The 23,396-nt window shown below is 33.1% G+C and overlaps 1 protein-coding gene across 1 annotated transcript; it reads left to right on the top strand.

Annotated features, from left to right (window-relative positions):
• The first annotated feature begins 601 nt into the window (after positions 1-601).
• On the top strand, positions 602-14,311 carry Orco (odorant receptor co-receptor). Its single transcript, XM_069126970.1, has 9 exons — positions 602-750; positions 3,526-3,660; positions 3,888-4,271; positions 4,647-4,901; positions 5,118-5,371; positions 10,623-10,722; positions 10,916-11,020; positions 11,710-11,865; positions 12,087-14,311. Exons 2-9 carry the CDS (start codon positions 3,526-3,528, stop codon positions 12,135-12,137), a joined length of 1,440 nt encoding a protein of 479 aa, XP_068983071.1. The 5' UTR covers positions 602-750; the 3' UTR covers positions 12,138-14,311.
• The last annotated feature ends 9,085 nt before the right edge of the window (positions 14,312-23,396 follow it).

Here is a 23,396-nt window from a genome sequence, read left to right as displayed (position 1 = left end):
TATAATTTACAAGAACATATAAAATATCCAAAATGAGATACTCGTCAAAATCCTTAACTGAAGAAACATTGCTTCTCCTCGTAAAAACTGCATAACATATGAAATTACATAAAAATCAGCAATCTCTACCACTAAATCAACCTTCAGAGAAATAACTTCCCTAAATTCCAACGATAAACGGATCAATAAAAATCTTGGAAGCAAAGAAGGGACGTTTCCATTGCAAATCCCAATAATCCAAAGAATTACTGTGGCGTGTTTCAACTTTCGAGAATATGAGTGTTCGAGACTTTCTTATCGGTCACGGCATATTTCTTCCCGTCCTTACTGTAGTTTCCCGAACGGTGGTGGTTGCAGTCGTCGAAATCTGAATAATTGATGCGATTAGGAAGCTCCGTGTCGACGGTACAAGAAACAATATGGCAACGAGCAAGCCGGCAACAAACGTTCTCGGACGTCTGCGCTTCGGTGCCCTGTCGGCGATTGGTCCACGTTTGGTACCCTGCCGACCTGGAGGGGTGTCATCGGTACGACAGGTGGCGGATATCCAGGGGGTGGGAAGAAAAGAAAAAACGAAGAGGAACCCCTGGCTTGCCGAGCAGTGACGATCCATCGTGCTGTTCGTGTGTCAGTTTTCGTCGATAAACGTGTGCCCCCCGGCTGCACGCACCGCGTTTCTCTCGGCGAACTCGCGAGGAGTTCGCGTTTTCATCGTGGATTTGAATCGCGTAACAACGTACCCGCCTCAAGGTGAGAGAACATCTGAAAGTTAAACATCGATTTGTGAATCGATGATTTTGGCGAAAAAGTATTTTTCGTCTTCGTCGATAAATCGAGATGTGGTGTAAAGGTTTCCGAGAATCTTTGATAGAAAAAGGTGGCTGGAAATTGTAGAACCGATGCTAGTTCTGTGATTTAATGTTCTTGCTATCGTGATGATATAAAAAAGGATCGAATCGAGAAGTGATTTGATCGAGATTTTTCGAAACATTTGTTAGCTCTATCGTGAAATCGATGTCATCGGGTCCAGATATAATATGAAGGTTTCTAAATATTCTCGATGGAGGGTGGTTGTATGATTAATGTTAGTTCTGTGATTTGATGTTCTCGCTATCGTGATGATATCATGGAACTGAATGGAGATGTGATTTGATTTAGATTTACTAAAATATTCATTAGTTCTATTATTGAATTAAATGGACTAAGAATTAAATTTGGTTGAAGATTTTTTTAGATATTTCTTAGTTTTTCGAAGAACAAACTTGCTTGTGTAAAAAATAAGGGACGAGATTGGGTAACTTTAATGCTTGATCTGGCATTCGATGTTCTTAGTACAACCATTGCATGGGATTGAGTTCAAGGATGATTTAAAGATTTTGATAGTATCGATGCATTTTAGTTATCTTCATGAAAAATTACGTAACAATATTTCGAACGTCGAAATAGATTTTCTAAGGAATTAGTAAAGTAATTTTATTATGAAGCTCAAAGTTCCAAAATTACTGACAATCTTTGAAATCGTGCAACAATATCGTGAAATTAATGTCTTAAAGCAACTGCCCGTTTTATGTATAACAGTAAAATATTTAAAATCGTTTATGAATCGCAAGAATCGATGAAACTTGCTGTCGTTTGCATGTATTTTCGAAATTGTATTATTTGTGGTTTATGTAGTTTACGGTGAATCTACGCGTGGTTTTAGGAAAGTTATTGGCATTACGAAACATAGTCATTTATGGCTACCGTAGTTGTGAGGTAAACTTTTTTACAACTTGTTGAAAGATGGATCCCATGAAATATTGTTTATAGGCGTTTCACTATATTCGCAGCGAATTTCCAACAAATAAAACTCCTTGCAAATTATCCAAACTTATGTTTAATGTTATTTATCTAATTTAAAAAAAGTACGTAGGAATATTAGCATATTTGATACTTATCTATATTATTGATACTGATACTGATGTTTGAAATTTCTACAAAATGATTACATCATTCAAACTTTGTAATAGGCTTTTTACACGATTCTTTGCTTCGAAATCGTTACAAGTTTCTTCAAAATTTTCATTACACATTCTTCCTTTAAAATACACAAGCAGAAACGTCGAATAAAATTGCAAAGATAAAAAATTCTCTTCGATCAACGTGTCTTTAAACAATTTATATCTACAGGCACAGAAAAAGGTATTCTATATAAAACAAACTTAACCAATATTGGAAGTAGTGTAGATTTGCAATCGAGTAAAATATTAAAGTGCTTATTAGAATTGTAGTTAACAAATGTAGAAAGTTTTGGAAGTTGGACGTAATTTATTGGCGTTTTTATAGTTGAATACGTGTAATTTTTTAGACAGACTGAATATTTTTTGGAATATAATTTGGAAACATATAACAATATAGAATTTTTATCATTTGCTTGTTCTATCCTTTTAGTATTCAAAGAAGAGTCACAAACTTTGCGCTTCTATTATAGGCTATAACTTCGTAACAGACCACGAAAGTTATCATCGATACGATGACAGATGTGAAATTAAACGCGCAAACACGCGCCCATGAATAATGCCTCAAGGGTACAAACCACCACACTCATCAACTATTAAACTATACGTACTTACAAGTCTCTTGCGTATACTCATTATACGAACATTAAATATAATACGTAATTAGTGCGAATTATCATGTTTATCGCTTTACGTTTACATTGAAAAAATAAACAAGGAAGTACGTCTCGTTAATGTCATTATCTGCGCGATATATTAGTCTTTCTTTTACAGACACGTCGTTTACAACGATGCATCTTTATACAAACATGAAAACTAATCTATCAAAGGTTGTGATCTTTATCTTGATAGAACAAAATGCATCATACGTAATTCGATAAAATAATATAAAAAGAAAAATGTTGTGCGTCCATTATTTCCTTATAAAACGAAAGAAACTTTGCGGACGACCTAATACATATGATTGGATAAAACTTTTAGGAGTGTATGAAAAAGTTTGAATGAATATCTATTACAAATTTAGTACTCGATAACCTTTAAACAACGAACGGAAGTAATGAAGACCTAGAGTACCTGTATTGACTTTACCCTAATGTCTACAATGACAAATGTTTAGAATATTATACAACATAACTTCCCAATCAATTTACTTCATATGAATTTACATAGTCTCTCATAGCTTAATTTTTATACGTGTCTTATCTACAATTTTAAGTAATAAAGATATGATGATTACCACATAACAAATAAATTCAATTTAATTTTTATAATTCTTTTAGAATATGTCGTTTTCCTTTGAAACAAAATGTTTCTAAAATATTATGTTTAAATATTTTTAAAAATCAGCACCATGATTTAATATAGTCAAGTAAGATGGAAATAATGAATTAGAATTAGAGATCCAATGCAAGTGAAATTAAAACAAAGTATGCTATACAAAGTATACTACTGATACTAGAAATAATTCTTTCCATATAATATACTTTCGATGGAATATCACTAAGTTCTTCCAAACTTTTTGCTTCAGATGATGAAGTTCAAGCAACAGGGGCTAGTCGCGGACTTGATGCCCAACATAAGACTGATGAAAGCTACTGGGCATTTCATGTTCAATTATTATGCCGACAATTCTACGAAAAATATACACAGAATCTTCGCTATTGTACGTAAAATCACATTAACTTAACAAAATCATTTACAGATAACTATTTTATATACGTCTAATTAATAATTTATACGCCTCTAATCGTTCTATTGTCAAATCGCTATAAAGAAATCTGTATTCGAGAAGAAGCTTAGAATAATAGAAAAGTTTTTTAAATAGAGAAAAAGAAGAAAAAGCAGAAAATTCAAATAAAAAGAAATTAATCAAAACCATGTTACCAAAAGGTGCACCTGATCCTGATGCTGATGCAGTTTGGGTTCTGTGGTATAAACTTATTCTTTGAGAAGGAGGACGTGGACGATCTTACGGCAAACACAATCACGATGCTGTTCTTCACGCACAGCGTGATCAAGGTCGTTTACTTCGCAGTTAGGAGCAAACTATTCTACAGAACCCTTGGCATTTGGAACAATCCGAATAGCCATCCCCTGTTCGCCGAGAGCAACGCACGTTACCATCAGGTGGCCGTGAGGAAGATGAGAATACTCTTGCTGGCTGTCCTAGCAACCACGATGCTGTCGGCCATTTCTTGGACCAGCATTACGTTCATCGGTGACTCCGTGAAGAAAGTTATCGATCCTATCACGAATGAGACCACCTACGTCGAGGTATCGTAATTATTTGTTTACTTTAATATAGCGCTATTTATTTCTTTGTTAAAAAAGTAAGAAAATTGGTATAGTAACGTTCTCGAATTTTTTCAACGATCGTTTGCTTTGGCGTTTGCAAAAATGATAAACGATAAATAACATTAAAAATTAGTAATTCGTATAGTGTGGGTGTTAGTGATTCAAATAGATGATAAAAAATAAAAATGACAATGTTAAAATGTTTCATTTAATCTACGATGGCCTACGTTTACCTCTATCTTCCTGTAAATTAACATGGCTATTAACGACCCCCATATGCAGCAGAAAAATTTAATTCGAAAGAAGAGAAGATTAATCTCAAAATGTTAATTGCAAACATATTCTTTCGTCCAGATACCAAGATTGATGTTGCGTTCTTGGTACCCGTATAATGCCAGCCACGGGATGGCTCACATCTTGACGTTGATATTCCAATTTTACTGGCTGGTGTTTTGCATGGCAGACGCAAATCTTCTGGATGTACTCTTTTGCTCGTGGCTCCTCTTTGCTTGCGAACAAATTCAACATCTGAAGAACATTATGAAGCCTTTGATGGAATTCAGTGCCACGCTGGACACTGTCGTGCCAAACAGCGGAGAACTGTTTAAAGTAAGCTGAAATTTTATCTATCAAATATGACATAATCTCTACTTACGTTAAATAGAATTTTTTATTATCCATATAATTTTTGTTGTCAAATTTATGTAATGTAATTATTTGTACAATGAAACTAAGAGATTCGTAAAAACTGGAGCTGATTAATTTGATTTTTGAGAGGCTCGTGTCCCAATCGCAGCTTCCAATGTCTATTTGTTTGCTATTCAGGCTGGCAGTGCAGAACATCCGAGAGATCATGACCCACTACCACCAACCACGCCAACAGCACCAGGCGAGAACATGTTAGACATGGATCTTCGGGGAATATACAGCAACAGAACAGATTTTACGGCCACCTTTCGACCAACTGCTGGAATGACTTTCAACGGGGGTGTGGGACCAAATGGATTGACAAAGAAACAAGAAATGCTAGTCCGCAGTGCCATCAAATACTGGGTTGAGAGGCACAAACATATTGTAAGGTAAGTACATCATATTTTCTTCAGCGTGTAATGCTTTGCAGAGTATATTTGATCTTTATCATCTTTATGTTCATATATATTATTTATAGGTATCGTATTTATTTTACTTGTTTTGTAATAAAATTTCGTTATATATGTGACTTCTTTTAAATCACATATATGCATAATACTGATGGAATTTACATATAGTTTATATAATAATCGTTGCCCTTTCGTATTTTGCTGAAAATATACGCGAAAAGAATTAAAACTAAAGTCTTCAATCCATGAAATAATAAACATCTTCTCTGAAAACGCCACAGAATCCACTATAATTAATCGCTGATCGCAAGGATCGTTCGTGTAACAAAGATTACGTTGAACGCTTAAACAGAAAAAACTCTACCGAAGGACAGATATTTTGTGAAAATTGGACCACACAGTTTAGAATTTGATGATTTAACTGGGAACTTCCAAAGTAACAATTAAGTGTAACTTTACACGTATAAGAATTATGAATTTCTTTAGCCATAGGAAATAATTTTCCCATTTATTAGGAATCGTATTTTTATTATTATCAAATTCTGTTATACGGGGAAAAGGGAGTTTGTCATCGAGAAATAATCTAAAATCATTGACAATAGCAAATTCCGAAACAATAGATTCTCGCGGTTGAAAATAAAATTTCCACGGTGAAGTTAAATTGCAGCACGTCGCAATTTCAAAGTTCGTCAACGTCTTGACTACTCCGGTATAACCCAGTTTCCCATTTCGATTCTCATCTCGACTTCGTTTCTACACGGAAACGTAATCTACGTCGACAATGAGAGAACCTTTCACATTCGCGATCCTAACAATGAGAGACTTCCATTAGGATAATAATCCCCGTGCCAGGTGAATAAGTAAATTCGCGCGATTTCGTTACCATCTACACTTTTCAACCGGTGTCAGCTTGCTAAATTTTTCCATTAAACCGTTTCTCGTGAAAAGCGATGAAAATAGCTCAACGTTTAATCAACATTAAAAAAAGGAGTTAGAAGGTTTATCCCGTTTGGAATTCCTTGGAATTTTTTAATAAAAGCGATTCAGTAAGAATAAAATAGTTCTAGATATTGCTATGGGACGAGTTTTAGTTTCCTGTAACGTTCAAATCCATTTATTATTGAAATATGCAGTGGAAATCTTTGTTTAAAGTTCGTAAAGGACGAACGATGAAAAATTCTTTACGTAGACTTTATGGAGGCAGCTTTTTAATTAAGGAAGTGATTTCAAATTAACGAAGACTCTTCGCATAATGTTTGGAATTGCATTACTTATTCAACGACAATGGGAAGAATTAAATTGCATAGCGTAATCCTAATTGACCGAAAGTTTCGGAATAAATTACCATTATTTGTTAAATTTTGATGGGAGCTTGTACTGAAATAAAAAGGCAATGAGACAAAGCTGTTAAATAAATATAATTTATAATAGAATTTATTATAATTTTATTATAATAGAATTCTAAATTAAATATTAAAAATAATTATTAGCCATTCGTGGACAAGAAAAACTGAAATATGTACACGGTTGAAATATATTATGTTCAATCAAATCTACAATAAATTATATTAAAACAATAGCGTTTTCAGTAAATCGGGAGGTCGGGCAGAAGATAAAAGGGGAGATATTTTTGAAATAGTATGTACATGAGTTTTGCGTTATAAAATTAAAAAAGAAATTTTATTATTTTTTAAAATAAAAGAATTAACAAAAAGAAATATAAAAAGAAAAATTAAAAAAGAAATGCATTGTTGAAAAATTCTATCTATTTCGAATTTGAATTAGCATACGTCCAGGTTCGGAATTTTCAAACGTATGTTTCGCATCTACTCTACCCTCAGTGAATAATTCAGAAAAGGCAAAGAAATTTTCCCCCAGTTGTATGTGCGAATGTAAAATCAATATTCTGTTTACTCGAGGTTTTATATTGGCTGGAGCAATCTTAGTTGGAAACAAATACATTCGTTATACATGGAACGCGTTTATTCATCGGCAAACAAAGGTACTTTTTAATAAAAGTGTTTCCTATTGCTTTTGAAATTCAGTGGAATTTATACGATTCGACTGTAATTTGGAAAAAAGTATGAGGCAAAAATGGATCGAAATTCAAGCAATGTTCGCATTGCGTTAGTTTCGTGCGACAATGAACTTATATAGTTAATCGAACGTATAATTCGAATGTTTTGTAGAACAATTTGCTCTTCAACAGCCGGATAATTTCTTCCATTCGGTTAATTTTACGTGTCAAGAAGTTTTAGTGGCCAACTAAATTTGATCACATTGCTTAAACTCGTAATTTCTTTGACGTCGTGACTTATTACGAACATAAATTTTTATATAAATTTTCCTACTTTTTGTATTGAATTCTAAAGCTTGAGACTCTTTTACGAAGAAAAAATGATATCTTGTATATTTAACGTATAATGAAAAATGAACTGGAAATTATTTTTTACGATGAATTATCCATTTTAACTTGCATGATCTTACCCCATCAGACATGCAGCACTTTATGGGACATACGCTTTATTATTTTATTTATTATTTTCAGTGGTAGTGTCTTCTTTCAACAAACGCTTTTCTCTTTTCCTTCATTATATTCTTTGTTACTACAACTTTCTATTTTGATCATATTTTCATATATATTTTCAGTTATTATTTCTATATGTTTTGAATCAAACGACTTCCAAATGGTCGAAAACAAAATAAGTAAAGAGTTAGCAAAAAGATTGAAGAGATCCATCTGAATAGATAGAACTATTGACAACTAAAGAACAAGGCATATGCCAAAAAGATCAAATTGAAGGGAACACGAAGAAATATGGAAGGAGAAAAATAGGTGTCTCTCCATAAAAAGTAAATAAAGTCTCAAAGAAAGCGCCGCCGTAAATTTCTAAAATTCCTAAAAAAATTATACAAATTAGTCAAATTTTGGGAGTTCAAATAATAGTGTTAAAAAAAATAATAGTGTTAGTATAAATAACGAATCTGTGAAATCAAGGAATAAGAGTCTTAATTAATTACAAGAAGCTTCGAATTGCCAGTCAAAACCCAGAAAAAATATCGCGTACAAGAAGGAAACGCGTTTCCGGGTTCTTAGTATGCGGCGAACTTTGAAAACGAAGAAGAAACGTGAAACGACGGTCGCGCCGCATCCAAGAAAATTTTCAAAGAAGACGAAGGAACGGAACTACGTTCTATGTATATAGGTTGTTCGACGGTACAGAAACAGAGGGGATGCGTGTATTCCCACGGTGGTGAAGTATTTATTCTAAGAGAGCGCGATATTGACCGCAACTGGGGACGTAGCAAGCGGACTGGACAATTTATTGGACAATTCAGGGGTTGTACGTTGGTCGCGTTCACGTGTGCACCAGTATACGTGTCTGACACGTGTGTGTACACGTTTCGTTGCTCGACGGTGCACAGAATGCAGAATGTGTTCGATGTTTGCCCTTCGACCGCCACGCGAATCCTTGCTCTGCTTTGTTACAGAAAAATACACGAAAACCTGTTGCCTACGTCTGATATTTCGATGCATTAGCCTGATCAATTACTGTCCCTTTTATACGTTAATGCTCGAAAGTGATTTTGCTTGTCAGTTGCCTTTTTCAGGGATTTTTTAAAGCGAAGCGGAAGTAGACTTTTTCGCTTCTGCAGCATGGAAACATTTTTAGTGAAATTTATAATGAAAGGAATATTAAGGTCACGCGAGAAAGATATAATAAGTCTATTTTTACATGACTTATTATTTGATGTAAAATTCGTAGGTTTAGGCGAAAAGATGCCACATAAAAGAGATATGTTACCTTTTAAAAATAAATCTAAGAAGTTTTGTACAGAATAAGATTTTTAATGTTAAATTTAATGTTAATGTTTAATGCTAAAATATTCAAGAATAGATTAAGCAGTATACTTTCAATTTCTAAATCAAATAAAATAAAAGAAGGAAACCATTCAAACAATAGAAAGCTGGTTGACAGTGTTTTATAAAAGTTTGATTAAAGACAATATCTATATTAAATTTGAAAGTTGTTTCCCCTATAAAAGGCAGAAAGTATGTCTTATAATAATAATATATATGTCTTATAATAATTCATATTAATATTACATTAAAGAAATAGAGACATCGAATACCATAGCGGATAGATAACTACACTAAAGTAGAAAGGATCTTGTTTTTCATTTTTTGCAAAGAACTTTCCTATAAAGTATAAATAATTGTAAGAAAGTGACAGGTAAGGTACTTAAGCAGAAGATTAAAGGATTCTTCGTGGAAAGAAATTAAGGGTGGATGAAGGATTTCTCCGTTAAATTGGAAATTTCCAAGGAAATCAAGTAAAACAATGCAAAAAGGAAAGAATCATTTCTTCGTCAATTTCAAGTTTGATAGAAGTTTTGACGAAAGTAAATGAGCACGGATAAATATAAAGTGGACGGAAAATGGACAAGCTAAGAAACAAATACGAGAAAGAATGAATCCAATAAGAAAATAACGAATCGAAGAACCGTCAAACACCTTATTCTTCCCCTTTAAAGCACTTGAAAGTATTGATCATTCAACTTGGATACAGCTAACTTGACGATACGTTGGTGAAATGCATTATTTAAACAGCAAAGGGGAGATGTGGAATCAAGGAGAAAAGAAAAAAGGAAGAGTGATAAAGAAGACGAGAGAGAAAAAGAGCGAGAGAGAGAGAGAGAGAGACAAGTTGTCCAATCATAAACTCTAACCAACTGGTTAAATGCATTCATCCAGTGAACTAGGTCGAATTAAAACTTTGTTGTATGGTAGTCACGGGCTTACGAACAGATTGGGTTTGGTACATTTCAAGGGTCTCAGCTCTTTTAGCATTTAACGAGGACTACAAGCCTACAATGTATGCAAACAAACACTGAAATGTAATATAAAATGATAATAATGCAAAGTTCGTTTAAACAAATTTGGCAATTAATACAGTTTATTATTTGGCGGAATTTAACATCTACATTACGTTTACGGTATATTTATGTAGTTAATAATTTTAATAATATTATGTAATTGGATATTCAAAAACTTAGAAATAAATTCCCTGCTTTTTGGAAGGTAGAAGTTATTACAAAAAATTATATTGTATATTATTATGGAAAATTCCGTATCGTTATAAAAGGAAATGACAATTTTATATTTATGATGCAAATGGATAGATCTGTTTATTACTCAAATTACTTTAACATTGTCATTATTTTCTAGACTCGTAACCGCAATTGGAGACGCTTATGGTGTTGCTCTGCTGTTACATATGTTAATTACCACCATCACATTAACTTTACTTGCCTACCAAGCAACAAAGGTAATATAAAGAGTTTAACAGAAATACTTTTAACTTTTCTCCGCATAAAACAGTATAAATAGCGTAAATATAAAACACAATAAAATATAGCGTAAAATTAGAGGAGTCTATTTATTAAAAGAGGAAAAGATATTCAGCTAACCTACCCCCATTTCCAATGATAAAAGAGATAAAACTTTGATTTATCTTTCAGATAAATGCAGTGGATACATACGCAGCTTCGGTAATAGGTTACTTGTTATACTCCCTAGGGCAGGTCTTCATGCTGTGCATATTTGGAAACCGTCTCATCGAGGAGGTACATATAATTATCCGTATAAATATTAATCGACTATGTATTCCAGCACAAAACGATGCAAATTTTAATCGAGTCCCGATTTCTCGAGTTTCCAACGTACTTTTACGAGGAATAATAAAAAATTTACGTGGAATCGTTCGTATCACGTGTTACGAATTTGGAATTTACAATTCTAGAATTTTCGAGACACATACATATATTAAAATTAATAAAAAACATCAAATCATTCTCATGATACGTATGTTACGAGTTCGATCATATTTCTGCGTAGGTTATACATTTCGAAATAATTTTAATTGCGAGCAAATTAAACATTGTTCGTATTCGTATATCGTATATTTATTATATTTCCCTTTATTTTATTTTCCAAGTGATTTCCATTCGATACCGTGACTCTAAAATATCGTAAATCAAGTTTTAATTAGTTATCAATAGATTGCGGATGTTTATGCATTTACGTGAAATTTCAATACATAGAAATGTAAAAGATGTTTACCATATACGAAGAAAGAAATTGTGCACAGTGAAATACCACTGTTGTGATATTTACAAGACGAAACGAATCTCTCTATAAGTTTCGTTCCTTTAGTGTCGTGAAGTATGAATATACATAAATATCAACAATCTAGTCATCGATATTGAGAAAAGCCATATTTCGCATCTACCTACATTTTTTGTATTATACACAGAGTTCATCAGTGATGGAAGCCGCTTACTCTTGTCATTGGTACGATGGATCAGAAGAGGCCAAAACTTTCGTGCAAATCGTCTGCCAGCAGTGCCAAAAAGCGATGTCGATTTCAGGGGCGAAGTTCTTCACCGTCTCTTTGGATCTCTTTGCCTCGGTAATATAAATATCAACTTTACTTAAATTTCTCCCGACATCAATTTTGTCACTCGTCCACGTTGAACAATACATTTTAATTCGGAGTAAGAACCTCGCAGTAAAATTCAGTTTGAACTAACTTTGACAATTTTAACTTCTGAAATGGTTTGAGCTCAGTTTAAACTCGGTTGAATATTTTGGTTGTAAGGTTTCATTAAATAAAAACAACTAATTCTCCAGGTACTGGGAGCTATGGTCACCTACTTCATGGTGTTGGTGCAACTGAAGTGAACGCAGGAGATCATCTATTTTATGATGGAACGTAGAAACTGGAATGTTGGAGAAAATGGATTATTAAAATTATCAGGCAAGAGTCTTGTTCTCCGTCTTTTAGAGTACTATTTTCTATCGGATTTTCGTATAGATGAATTCAGCTGGAAACTGTGACTAAACGACAATGTAGGATTATAAACTTCAGTGAAGAGTATCCTTCGTCTCTACTCAATTTTCAGGTGTTAGGGAAACCCGATGCCTCGTAATCGTATATCAGCCATACTTATTTATGTTCTCGTGGAAAACGAAAATTGTTTAAATACGAAAGATATCCATAGTATATAAGATAAATATAAAACGCAGCTACAATAATTATCATCCAATAATATTACATATATATTGATCAAAAGTAATAGAAAAAGAACTCGGCCACGAGAGAAATACGAAATACTTGATCGCATAGTTCCAAAGTTCTAATTAGAAGACTAGAAAATATTATTTGATGGAATTCAAATGAAAGAAAGAATTGAAGAAAAACGAGAATACGCGAAATATATATATATACATAGAATCTAATAATTATTTATACCATTCGTCATCATTAATTCTTCTATTTCTTAAACTAACATCTAATATGATTTTAATTACACTACATTTTAATAAGCATTTTCTAATTTTTAAATTCTTACAATATGTACAGTGTCTTAACAATACACATCATTCAAATTTTAACAAAGAAAGACAAAGATTGTTAAAAAATTTACGCCTGAAAGAATAATTCGCTCAGCTAAGAAGAATGAAGAATATAAATTTTTGAGAAATTAACGCGAGTTTTTGGTATTTTTATATAACGTAAATATAATACATATATATATATGTATTTATGTAATTTCTGTTTAGTAACTTTATCTTTCCTTTTAAAGTGGGTGAACATATTTACAATCTTGTTTGGTACTTCAAAAGGATTAATTCTTGATCAATGAAGATGCAAGAAAGAAAATATTTAAAAAAACATATTTTTTACCAATGTTAGTACGTAATTTTAAGATGAAAACTAAAACATAATACCTATAAGCAATGATCAAATTAGTCTTAAGTTGAACTCAATGCCTAAGAAAGACATCGAACGGGAAATATTACGCTGATAATCTTGTACAATATTCTGTAATGTAACTGCGAGAGTATATTTTACTGACAAACAATAACGATGCAAGAAACAAAAGTTACTTATTGCTAGTATAATTCTGTATGGTACAAACGAATTTTTGTACAAACATAAAAAATATAGTATCCGTGTCAAACGATAATTAAAATTTGCATCTTCATTTTCTGAAATAAATTTATGAAAATAACAAAACAATTTTATTGACGTGTAAATAGGCACATTAATACTATGAGTAATACAATGAACTTATTATCTCTTATTTTGAAATTATTTCTGATATAGCAATTCTTTTGAGATATACATATAGTAGCTGTTATTTAGTTTTAAACATTGCATCTTCAAATTATCACATTTGTTGAAATCTGTTAAAAGTTCTTATGAAAATATATAATTACAATTTGTGAATTGTTTAAAGTTGTCAATTTGTTTATTGAATATAAAAAGATGTACTCAGCGATATATCAAAAAAATAGTGTTTTGAATATTTCGAATATTTCAAATATTACAAAGAAATATATCTTTTTATAACACTAAAAGATCTTTTTGATGTTATATTTATAGTATAAAAAAAAGAAATAAGTATATTATAAATTTACTGATAATAATAATAAATGTCAGGGATAAATGCTACTTTGCTCTTTATAGAATTTAAGATGTCATCCACTGGTGCACGGCACTTCCTCTGCCGTTAATTTATAAATACACGAACTTTCTAGCACAAATTTTTCATATTTCACAACAACTAAATGAAACATAATTTTTTCTAGATCTACAGCGTAGATAATTTATGAGAAATGTGTAATAATTTTACGATAATTTTAATATAACGATAGATTATAAATAAATATTATTGTATACAATTTTGACGTAAATTCTGTTCTAGCCGTAGATACGTAATAATTATTTCCACATGTAACATTAAGCAGTAGCAAAGCAATGTTATCGAATGCATTTAATATGAACGTTAATACTGTAATCATATTGTGAATTGAATCGTCAGTATTATAAATGATTTCTCTCTAATTAAAGCTACAATATATTTGTCTTATACAAAATGTTCTACACGCTCGATTCTTCCCTTCAAAATAATCCTATAATTTCTTTCGAAAACTTTCGATATGTAAACCATTTATTTTCAAATTTTCATGCAATGCAAATCTATTATTTCCAAATTTCTGCCTGAAATTTATTTCTTACGTAAACTTTCCATACATTTCCAACGTTTCTGTTCGAATGTGAATCTTTTTCTCATCGTTCTGCCGTATGAAATCTTCTCTATTTCTTATTTCCGATTCTCTTCGCAAAATATCAATTTTTCATTCTGAAATCCGAAGTCTGAATATTTCATTTTCAAAACTTCACCGTCCAATCTATTTCCGAAGATAAGAGGAAGCGTATCTATATCCATTTGACTGTTTGTAAACTGTTTCTTTTCATACTTCCATATAAAACATTTTTCTACAAAATTGTATTTTTTATTTTCATCTCTCTTCTTTAAATCTCAATTCTTCGTCAGCAGACCTTCGTCTCAAGCTTGAATCTTTCATTTTCAAGACATCGCCGTCAAATCTCCTTTCGAAAATCAGAAGGAGCGTATTTATTCCCATTTGACTCTCTCGCCACGTTTCTCAAATGCAATTCGTCTCTGTCCGGGAAGGTAATGAACTTACCGCGAATATGATTTACGAAAGGAAAGGTAACGCTGTGGGAAAATAGGATTCCTGGGCGAGTGTAGATAGTCACGTTAGAAGCGTGCATGAAATTTTCTATCGACTTTGCAATCACGTCTATTCGGGATCGACCTTGGTAAATTTCAAATCATACAATCAAACTAAAAATATATCATGACAATGGTTAAGAGAGGTAAACTGCGACCACCTGAGACGAGTTAATCTTCCGAGTACAAGTTCGTTCTTCCAAAATAACCAGAAGTGATTATTATTGAGAATTACAGAATATTTGTTTTTCTACTATGTAAAAGAATAATTATTTTACCTTAATTTTGTATATTTGTACATTTTCATATTAATTTTAAAATAAGGCTTAATTTTAAATTAAGGCTTAAATCACCGAATCATGCAATTGTTACCAACAAATTCTGGAAATTCTGTAACATTAAAAATCATGATGTGTATGAAAATAAAAAGTGAGCAGCAAGAAAAGAATAATACATAATTTATAGGTATTTAAAACTTTGAAGAAATGAATTCATAAAGCTGCGTGATTATTCAAAAAGTCTACAAACATTGTATTATTTTATTAATTGCATATTTCCCCCTTGAAAATAAAAAGCATCTATATTTTCAGCACATCCATAATAACTGAACTGTCCTTAGAAGGGAAACATTCATTTTTCATCCACTTTGTTGGCAACGATTGATGTGAAGTCCAGATCCAGATAACTAAGGAGTAGTTCTAAACACACAAACCCTATTGCTCGGTGATAAATGACCTCTTCTTTCGCATAGTCCAATGACACTTTTCCTCTACGTTTCTTTCTTTTTGCTACAAAAGGCTATAGGAAGGTAATAACGCGAATTACCCATTAATAACAGCTAAAAGTATGAAAAAATTAAATGTAGAACGATTACTAAATATTCATCGCAATGTATAAATTTATAATAATTCTGCAAATATTAAAAATACCTATTGAAGATATTCGTATTTGTGTATCAATTTTGCAATTTTATAATTGCGATTTATCGCAACGTTCCGCGCAATATTATATATACAATTGCATAAATATAACTCTATAAATATGAAAAATATTATTTCACTTGAAATATGAACATTTTACGAAACTTCCTCTTTTGCTTTAAAATCTGTATTTTTACATGTATTTTGCGATTTTATATCAGCAATTTTGTAAATGTTGCATAATTTAAAAGGGTGAACGCAAGAAAATCCAGCCTCGAGAGGCGAGGTATTAAAAATAGAAGAAACAGGTGAATCGATACGACTTTATTGTTTAACATAAATTCTTGCGTGATTGTTTAATGCGCATGCCCATTGACAGAGTGGCTTTACCGGAAGGCAGTTTCGATCGGCTGGGCCTCGTCGTATGATAAATAGGTCTTCCTCTTTTACAGCATCCTTCCTTCCATTAACCGTAAGATATGAGCGAATAATGGAAACCCAGTTTTGGAATACTATTTCGTCGGAAGCGAGAAACTACTGAGTGAATTTAAAAAAAAATTAAAAACTGTTTGCATGAGAATTATTAAAACTTAAAATCAAATTATTCTTCAATATATTAAAACCCTCCAAACTAAGAGGTAACGCTGTTCTTCCTTTTCGTAACGTCATTTTACATAATTCGAGAATTAAAGAATTACGCAAAATTCTTTGAAAAATATTTCATGCTACATATTTCCTGACAAATACCATCAAGAACTATTTTTTAGAAGATTACTTATACTTAAAGCGATTTTAAGGGATTAAAGCCTTAATAAAGAACGTTATCTGTTATTACATTTTATACAAAAATTTGATATATTTGATACATGTATATTTGTATATTACCAATGTGAAATTTGGAGTCTTAGAATCAACAATATTTAAGAATTTAACATAACTAAGAAGTAATTGTGTTCCATACGCAATAATAGTTCACATTTACTGCTTGCAACCATTGTATTAGATATAAAAGCATACAAAGTTTGCATGTAATTGTTATTACTTTGTATACAATTTTGCATATATATATTACGTTCCACGTCACTCTCATGCAAAGTTTATTCACGACTAATGTTTATGTTTTCTCAGCATCTCTCATACATCGTGACAACAAAACTAGTACAAAACGTAAATGACAGAAGATTAAGAACATCCTTGGGAAGCTTTCCAGAAACCGGACGACAATAAAGTTGCGAAAAGAAGTTGCTGCAAGAGCAAAGTACTTTCTTTCGTATTATTGAGATTGAACACGTCACGAAAATACCATAAATACCAAATACCATAAAAACGCAAAGAAATGTAGGTAGCGACCTCGTGCACTTCAATAACTGAAATGTAAGTTTTACAACAGTTTTACTAGTTTAGACAACGCGTCTTTATATTCATGGAAAAGCGCCCTCGATAGTCGACGATTATAACAGTGATCGTAACTCTTGAATTCCTCGCCGGTGCTCAAAATTTTACGTCCCAATCGTATTTTTTATTTCGCCAAGCAAATAGGTTCTCCGTGATTTAAAAAAAAAAAAATGTAGCCTGCAAATAAAACGAGAAATCGGGATATCGATAATGATTTTTTTCGTATTTTCCCTATTAATTCAAGAAAAATTTTAACGATAGAAAAATACGACTGAGGCGACAATGATCCAAAGAACAAAATAGGTTTAACAAAGCTTGCGTTATGACGTAAAATGTTCTCTATCGTCATATATATAAAATTATAGATAAGATTATAGATAAGAGCCTAAACTATTAAGTGGTAATATTCGTAAATCCAAGAACGACTATAAAATAGTGACGAACGAGCAAAGACTCTAGAGGTAATGTGACGGAAAGAAATTGGCGCGAAGCCCGGCTCGCATGCGCATTGTCAGAGTGACTCTGTCGGTAGTTTCGATCGTCCAGGGGTCGACATCGTCGTCCACCGAACAGCTTATCCTCGTGCTCTCGTGATGCTGCCTGTGCTACTCCGTTTTTCAGCTTGTTCTTTCGTTTCGTGATAGAACGGTGCAAATATTCCGCGCGATCGTGACTCGCGATAATCCGCTCGACGAGAAGCGGTACGTGTTGGTCGTTGATTGCTTGACGACAACCTGGAACAACGAGTAAAATACATCGTCGTTCCGCGCGAGACACGTCTACGAATGAAAACGCACGAGATGCTGCCCCCCAGACCAGTGGACTCGCTCGACTCGCACTCTATCGACACAATTCGACCTGCCAACTCGTCCACATTATTACCGACGATCTCTTAATCGAGGCGGTCACGCGACTGCAAACGACACTATCGTCGCGTGTCCAACAGTGTCCGGCAGCATCTTCCTTCTTCCTCGAAAGAAGAATCGGCAAACGGAAGTTTGCCGCGTTGTAAATCGTTTCGGTAGAATCATTTACGTTGCGAAAATTAGTCGTTTCGCGTCTGTAAATCAATTTAACGAGGGCGACGGTTGTGCGAGCGCGGACGTGTAATTTTCAATCGATCACGGAAACACGGTGCGCGGTCGAGTGATCGTACAATCATCGATTAAGTTGTCGGAGTAAATAGGTTAACAGTGTGCCGCACGAGAGAGCGATTCGCGAGCGAAACAGGTGGATCATTTCACAGATCGGATGAAAAAGTGATCGCTTAAGTCGAAGGAATAATCGATGATTGATAATGACGATGGATAAAATTCGGGAGAATCGAGCGGCTGATCATCGTGAGATATTACATAACCGGTGCATAACGATGAAAAATTATTTCGGCGAGTATATCGGCGAGGGGTCAATAAAAATGAGGGCCACGAACGCGAGCGCGGTTTCTTAAATAGCACACCGAATCTCGAATGTGTCCGACAATAAATCAATGGATCGGCCGCCGTGCAATTAGAGTAATTACGGATATATATTGTATTTTCGATTGTTTTGTAGATCGATGAGTACGGTATTAGAAAATAATTAATACGGTAAATATAACAGAGGAATAACGTGAATTAAGAAGCGCGTTCGATCTCTACGGCAATATTAAGACGAGATAAATGGGATCGATATAAAACAGGACACCATTGGCTATATATATGTGTGATATTGGCGATATATTTTTTATCAGTGAGAATACTCGTTTTAAAGTGATATCGTGAAGCAGAGATTTGCTCAACTATTTTTACTCGGGGAAATTAGTGAGAAACTTCTTGGGAAACACCGATAATCATAGGGACAAAAACTGCGAGCGGCAGGAGGAGGCGAAGCCTCCCGCCGCAAAAACAATGTCGTAAGTATTGTCACGTTACGCTGCAAATACGATTAATTTAGACTTCGATACGTGTTAAATCGTTCAAACATTGCTAAATACTTTCTTTCGAACGCGCGTAGAAATTTTTAAGAATGTGTAAATAGCAAAAGATCTCTTTAAAACAATAATTAATTTAATTGATTGAAAATAATGGCAAATGGAAGAAATAATGTAATATTATTTAGTTTAGTCTGCACGTTTTAGCGTTTTATCTATTTTGAATGTATCTCTTTATTCTCCGAAATAAATCTTCGCTCTTTGTACACAATATCAAATCTCTCGTAGTTGGTAATTAGATATTCTGAATACAAGAGACAAAGCAAATTCAATAACACTTCACGTCCCTTTTCTTTTGTTAGTTACTTTCGACCCTGTAAATTGTTAGTTTAAGTTCCAAGGTTGAGTGTTCCGTCAACGGAATTGAGTCAACAATTATCGATCACGCTCAACAACCTTAGAATTGCATATTAATAAAACTGATATCATATTAAACAAGTAGTAAAGACTTTGAAAATTTAATACCAAAATTACAGTATTCTTTGATATAAAATATCAAAACTTTGCTGTCTATTTTAATATCTGTATTATCAAAATGGATTACAATCCAATAACAGACACATAATACTTCAGATTCAAAGCTTAATGCATATTTGCAACCAAAATGTTTAGTCACCAGACTACGAAAGCAATAACATCAAATATGAAACATTCGACTAAAACTATTAACTTAATTTGATTTAATTATATAGGAGGGGGGGCAATCTATATTGTAGTAAAAATAAATAAGCGTGACATAAATTGTGTGTTAGATTCATTAGACACAGAATGAATAGCGATAAATACATGAAACATGATACGAAACACACTGGATACATGAAACGTATCATGACAAATTCGTGTAGCTCTATTATAGCTATCAGAGTTTCATGCAGGGTCCGATTGTAATGACCTAAAATCATATCAAGTTCAAAAAATTATGGAACATTATTGCGAAATCGTGAATGCAGCTTTATAGAAGAAATCCGCAAGCAACGCTTGAAAAGTATAGCAAGTATAAAAATAAGCAAGTAACGCTTAAGAATAACTAAAGATACTCACAAAATCGAACACAGACAGTACTTAAATGTGTAGCGTGTCGTATATGTATTTCAGAACTGGTACAGTACAAACGAATATATCAGGGAAAACGGGAAAATATTTGTAGGCTTGCAAAAAAATTATTTATCTTATAAAATATAATGTTGGCAAGAAGAATAGAGTCTAGGTAAGAACCATCAAATATTATTCTTGTAATTACGTTCATTCTTAACCCTTGAAATACTCCTTTGACGATTTTGATGTTCTTCTAACAGGACTGAAACGTTGGACAGAGTTGTGGCACTTTTGAAATACACGCGCAATATAAAACTTGATCATACAAACTGTCTTTCAAAGAACGAAATGCATTCTACAACAGCAGAGAATTCTGCAAATCACCAGAGAACAGTTAACAAATAGCATTCATAACACCGATGTCTCGAAACCAGTCGCGATATATCTTGATATTGTGATACATGAACAAACATGAGCCCTACCTCGGTCTATTTGGAATCTTCTCGCGTGACGCTGAATTCATGAGAGTAGCTCGAAACCGCCCCGATTCTGATCGTAAGACAAGAATCTTGAAATCAAATTATCCTAATTCTAAAGTCATCGAGCTCGCCTCAGATTCGTTTCGCATTCCTGAAACACGGAAGTCATTAGTAACTGGTCAAACTTTAGATGATTTTGGATAGTTACAATCTTCAAATAGTTACCTTAGGTAATTAGGTGACTTTAGACAGTTCAGACGCTTATTTAACCGTTTGAGTGCCAGGGGTCTGTGAAAAAACAGGGTCGAAAAATCCCGAACAGCACGATGTCCTAAATCGATTGCGAAGAGAAACAAGCGACGCAATAGCGCTCGTCATATTTGTTATTTTTATGAAATACATCTATATTATTATATATGCGTACTATTAGTTTATAAATATTTCGAGTTTTGTTCAATAAAAATTATTGAGAAGATAACAATGAAATACAAAATACCGTCAGTCGTCCGTAGCGTTTAAATGTACTGGGACTTTTCGACACAAAATCTAAACAGTGCGATCGCGCTGCTTGAGACTCAAACGGTTAACAAACCGGTTAACTGCACAAAACAGAAAATATAGAAAATTGATGAAATTATATAGCATAAACAGCCAAGTGCTTTGACGTTACAATATCACAAATTTCAAGAAGTGGAGTAAAAAGGGAGTAATCTTTGGCCTATGAACGACTCGATTACAATTACGATAGCTGTAATAGGCTTCCTTAAATCTGTCATTCGATGGATCACATCTTATATATCCTGTGCGTTTCACAAGACGTTTCACAAGACAATTTATTTTGTGTCTAACATCGTTCTTCTCTTGGATCCATACAGCTGGAATCAAATTTCCAAATCAAAATACGTCGAAGTATCCTAACATCTCATCTTTCTAATACTCAGAAGTAAATCTCGTGGTTTAAGAGTTACAGTAGATAGTTGAATTTTCAGGATCGAAAAGTAATCCGAGGCGGCTTCCATAGCCTCGAGACCAGCACGATGAAACTTTAGAATTTGGGGCTGTGTTGAGGCGAGTACTGTTCGTGGCTGGAAAGATGGCTAGACGCAGGAACAAGAAACGTGCTCTGCTTTCTCCTCCTTCGATCCGTAAATGTACATGACAGATTTGTAGACACGAACATTGCGGTCAATAAAAATAAACGTGTTCTATTTTTAAGATCCTGTCAACAGAAGATGGTTCTTCTACGTTATAAACCAATCAGGCCTACATTTCAACTGCGAACAATAATACAACTTCTGAGTTAGGGTGAGAAATCTTCTAGATCCTAGGTCAGTTTAAAATATGCTCTAAAAGGACATTGACAGTTCCAGATGATTGTGTGATTCGAAGAAAACTGCATAATCTCATAGTGAAAATGACCATCTTCACGTATTTGCGGTTCTTCGAATTTTAATCGCGTTCTTATTAATACGCTGTGCTCTGTTCCAAAGGTTCGAAAATATTCCAGTTCGCTTCTTCAACGTGTGCAATTATTCATCTATGATCATGACGATAATTTTCACGTCTGCCTTGACATGCGAAATATTATATATAACAAAAAAGGTTAATTTAAAGATATCGTGCTTGTCTCATATTATTTATATATAAAATATAAAATGTTAAACACAGCCGCTTGTAAATGAAAAGAAATAAGCAAAATTATTTCACGTATGTTTACTTAAATAATATTTACTTAAATTATATACGATCACAGAGGAGAATGCTATTAGCATAACTGCATTTGGTACATATCTCGTACAGTTCTATTATACGATTGTTTTTCAACAGAAATAGCCACAGCGATGAAGCTGCGAGACCAAAAATATTTCTTGCCAAGTGTCGCGATTCCGAATTCTTTGTTATCGATTCTTTCAGTTGCTGTAGTATTTGTCTCGGCTCTTATTGATCCAAATATAAAGGTATCAAGTTATAAGAGTCTCGGATTCTACATACTTATCGAATCCTACAGATTCTAATACGTTTCTTTCAAATCCCTTAAAAAAGGTTGTGTGTATCGAGCTCTATAAAATCGTAATTATTGGAGTTATGTAAATTTCAAAAAATAAACATAATAATATAGAAAGACATGGATTATTATAATCGTTGGTGCAGCATTGGTCCATTGTCGGTATTTAAATCTTATTTTCTTCGGGGATACTAAGTAGCTTATACTTCTTTAAATCTCACGTATTACGTCTGGCTTTTAAATAAGAAAGCATGAATTCTTCTTCTTAATCCTCGTAATAATCTTGCTCTATACAGTAATACAGCTATTATCTTTTAAATTCACTACGACGTCTAAAGTGCTTATTGCATCTCACATGAGAAGGATTTAATATTTAAAAGCTTAAAAAGGAAGTGACTTTTATTAATGAAATAACCTTTTGAAATTTGATCGAATATATTTTCGAAAAATCTTTTTAATACATTTAGTAATGTAACAATACCTTTTTTATATCTTCTTCTGCGATGATTGAAATTGATACGAGATTGGGTATATTAGGTATCATCCATATGGCTATCTAACCTTTAAAGCAACAATATGAACAACGACATAA

This window comes from Bombus flavifrons, chromosome 2, assembly GCF_040668555.2.
Source record: "Bombus flavifrons isolate JBK064 chromosome 2, iyBomFlav1_principal, whole genome shotgun sequence".
NCBI lineage: Eukaryota > Metazoa > Arthropoda > Insecta > Hymenoptera > Apidae > Bombus > Bombus flavifrons.
The sequence above is the reverse complement of the archived record's forward strand: the minus strand, read 5'-3'. Positions and strand labels throughout refer to the sequence as shown.

Excerpts from the sequence above, each read along its gene's own strand:
- Orco (XM_069126970.1), top strand. The coding sequence starts at position 3,526 with ATGATGAAGTTCAAGCAACAGGGGCTAGTCGCGGACTTGATGCCCAAC. Across the intron at positions 3,661-3,887 it reads TACACAGAATCTTCGCTATT|GTGCACCTGATCCTGATGCT; the intron begins GTACGTAAAATC and ends TGTTACCAAAAG. Across the intron at positions 11,021-11,709 it reads GAAACCGTCTCATCGAGGAG|AGTTCATCAGTGATGGAAGC; the intron begins GTACATATAATT and ends TATTATACACAG.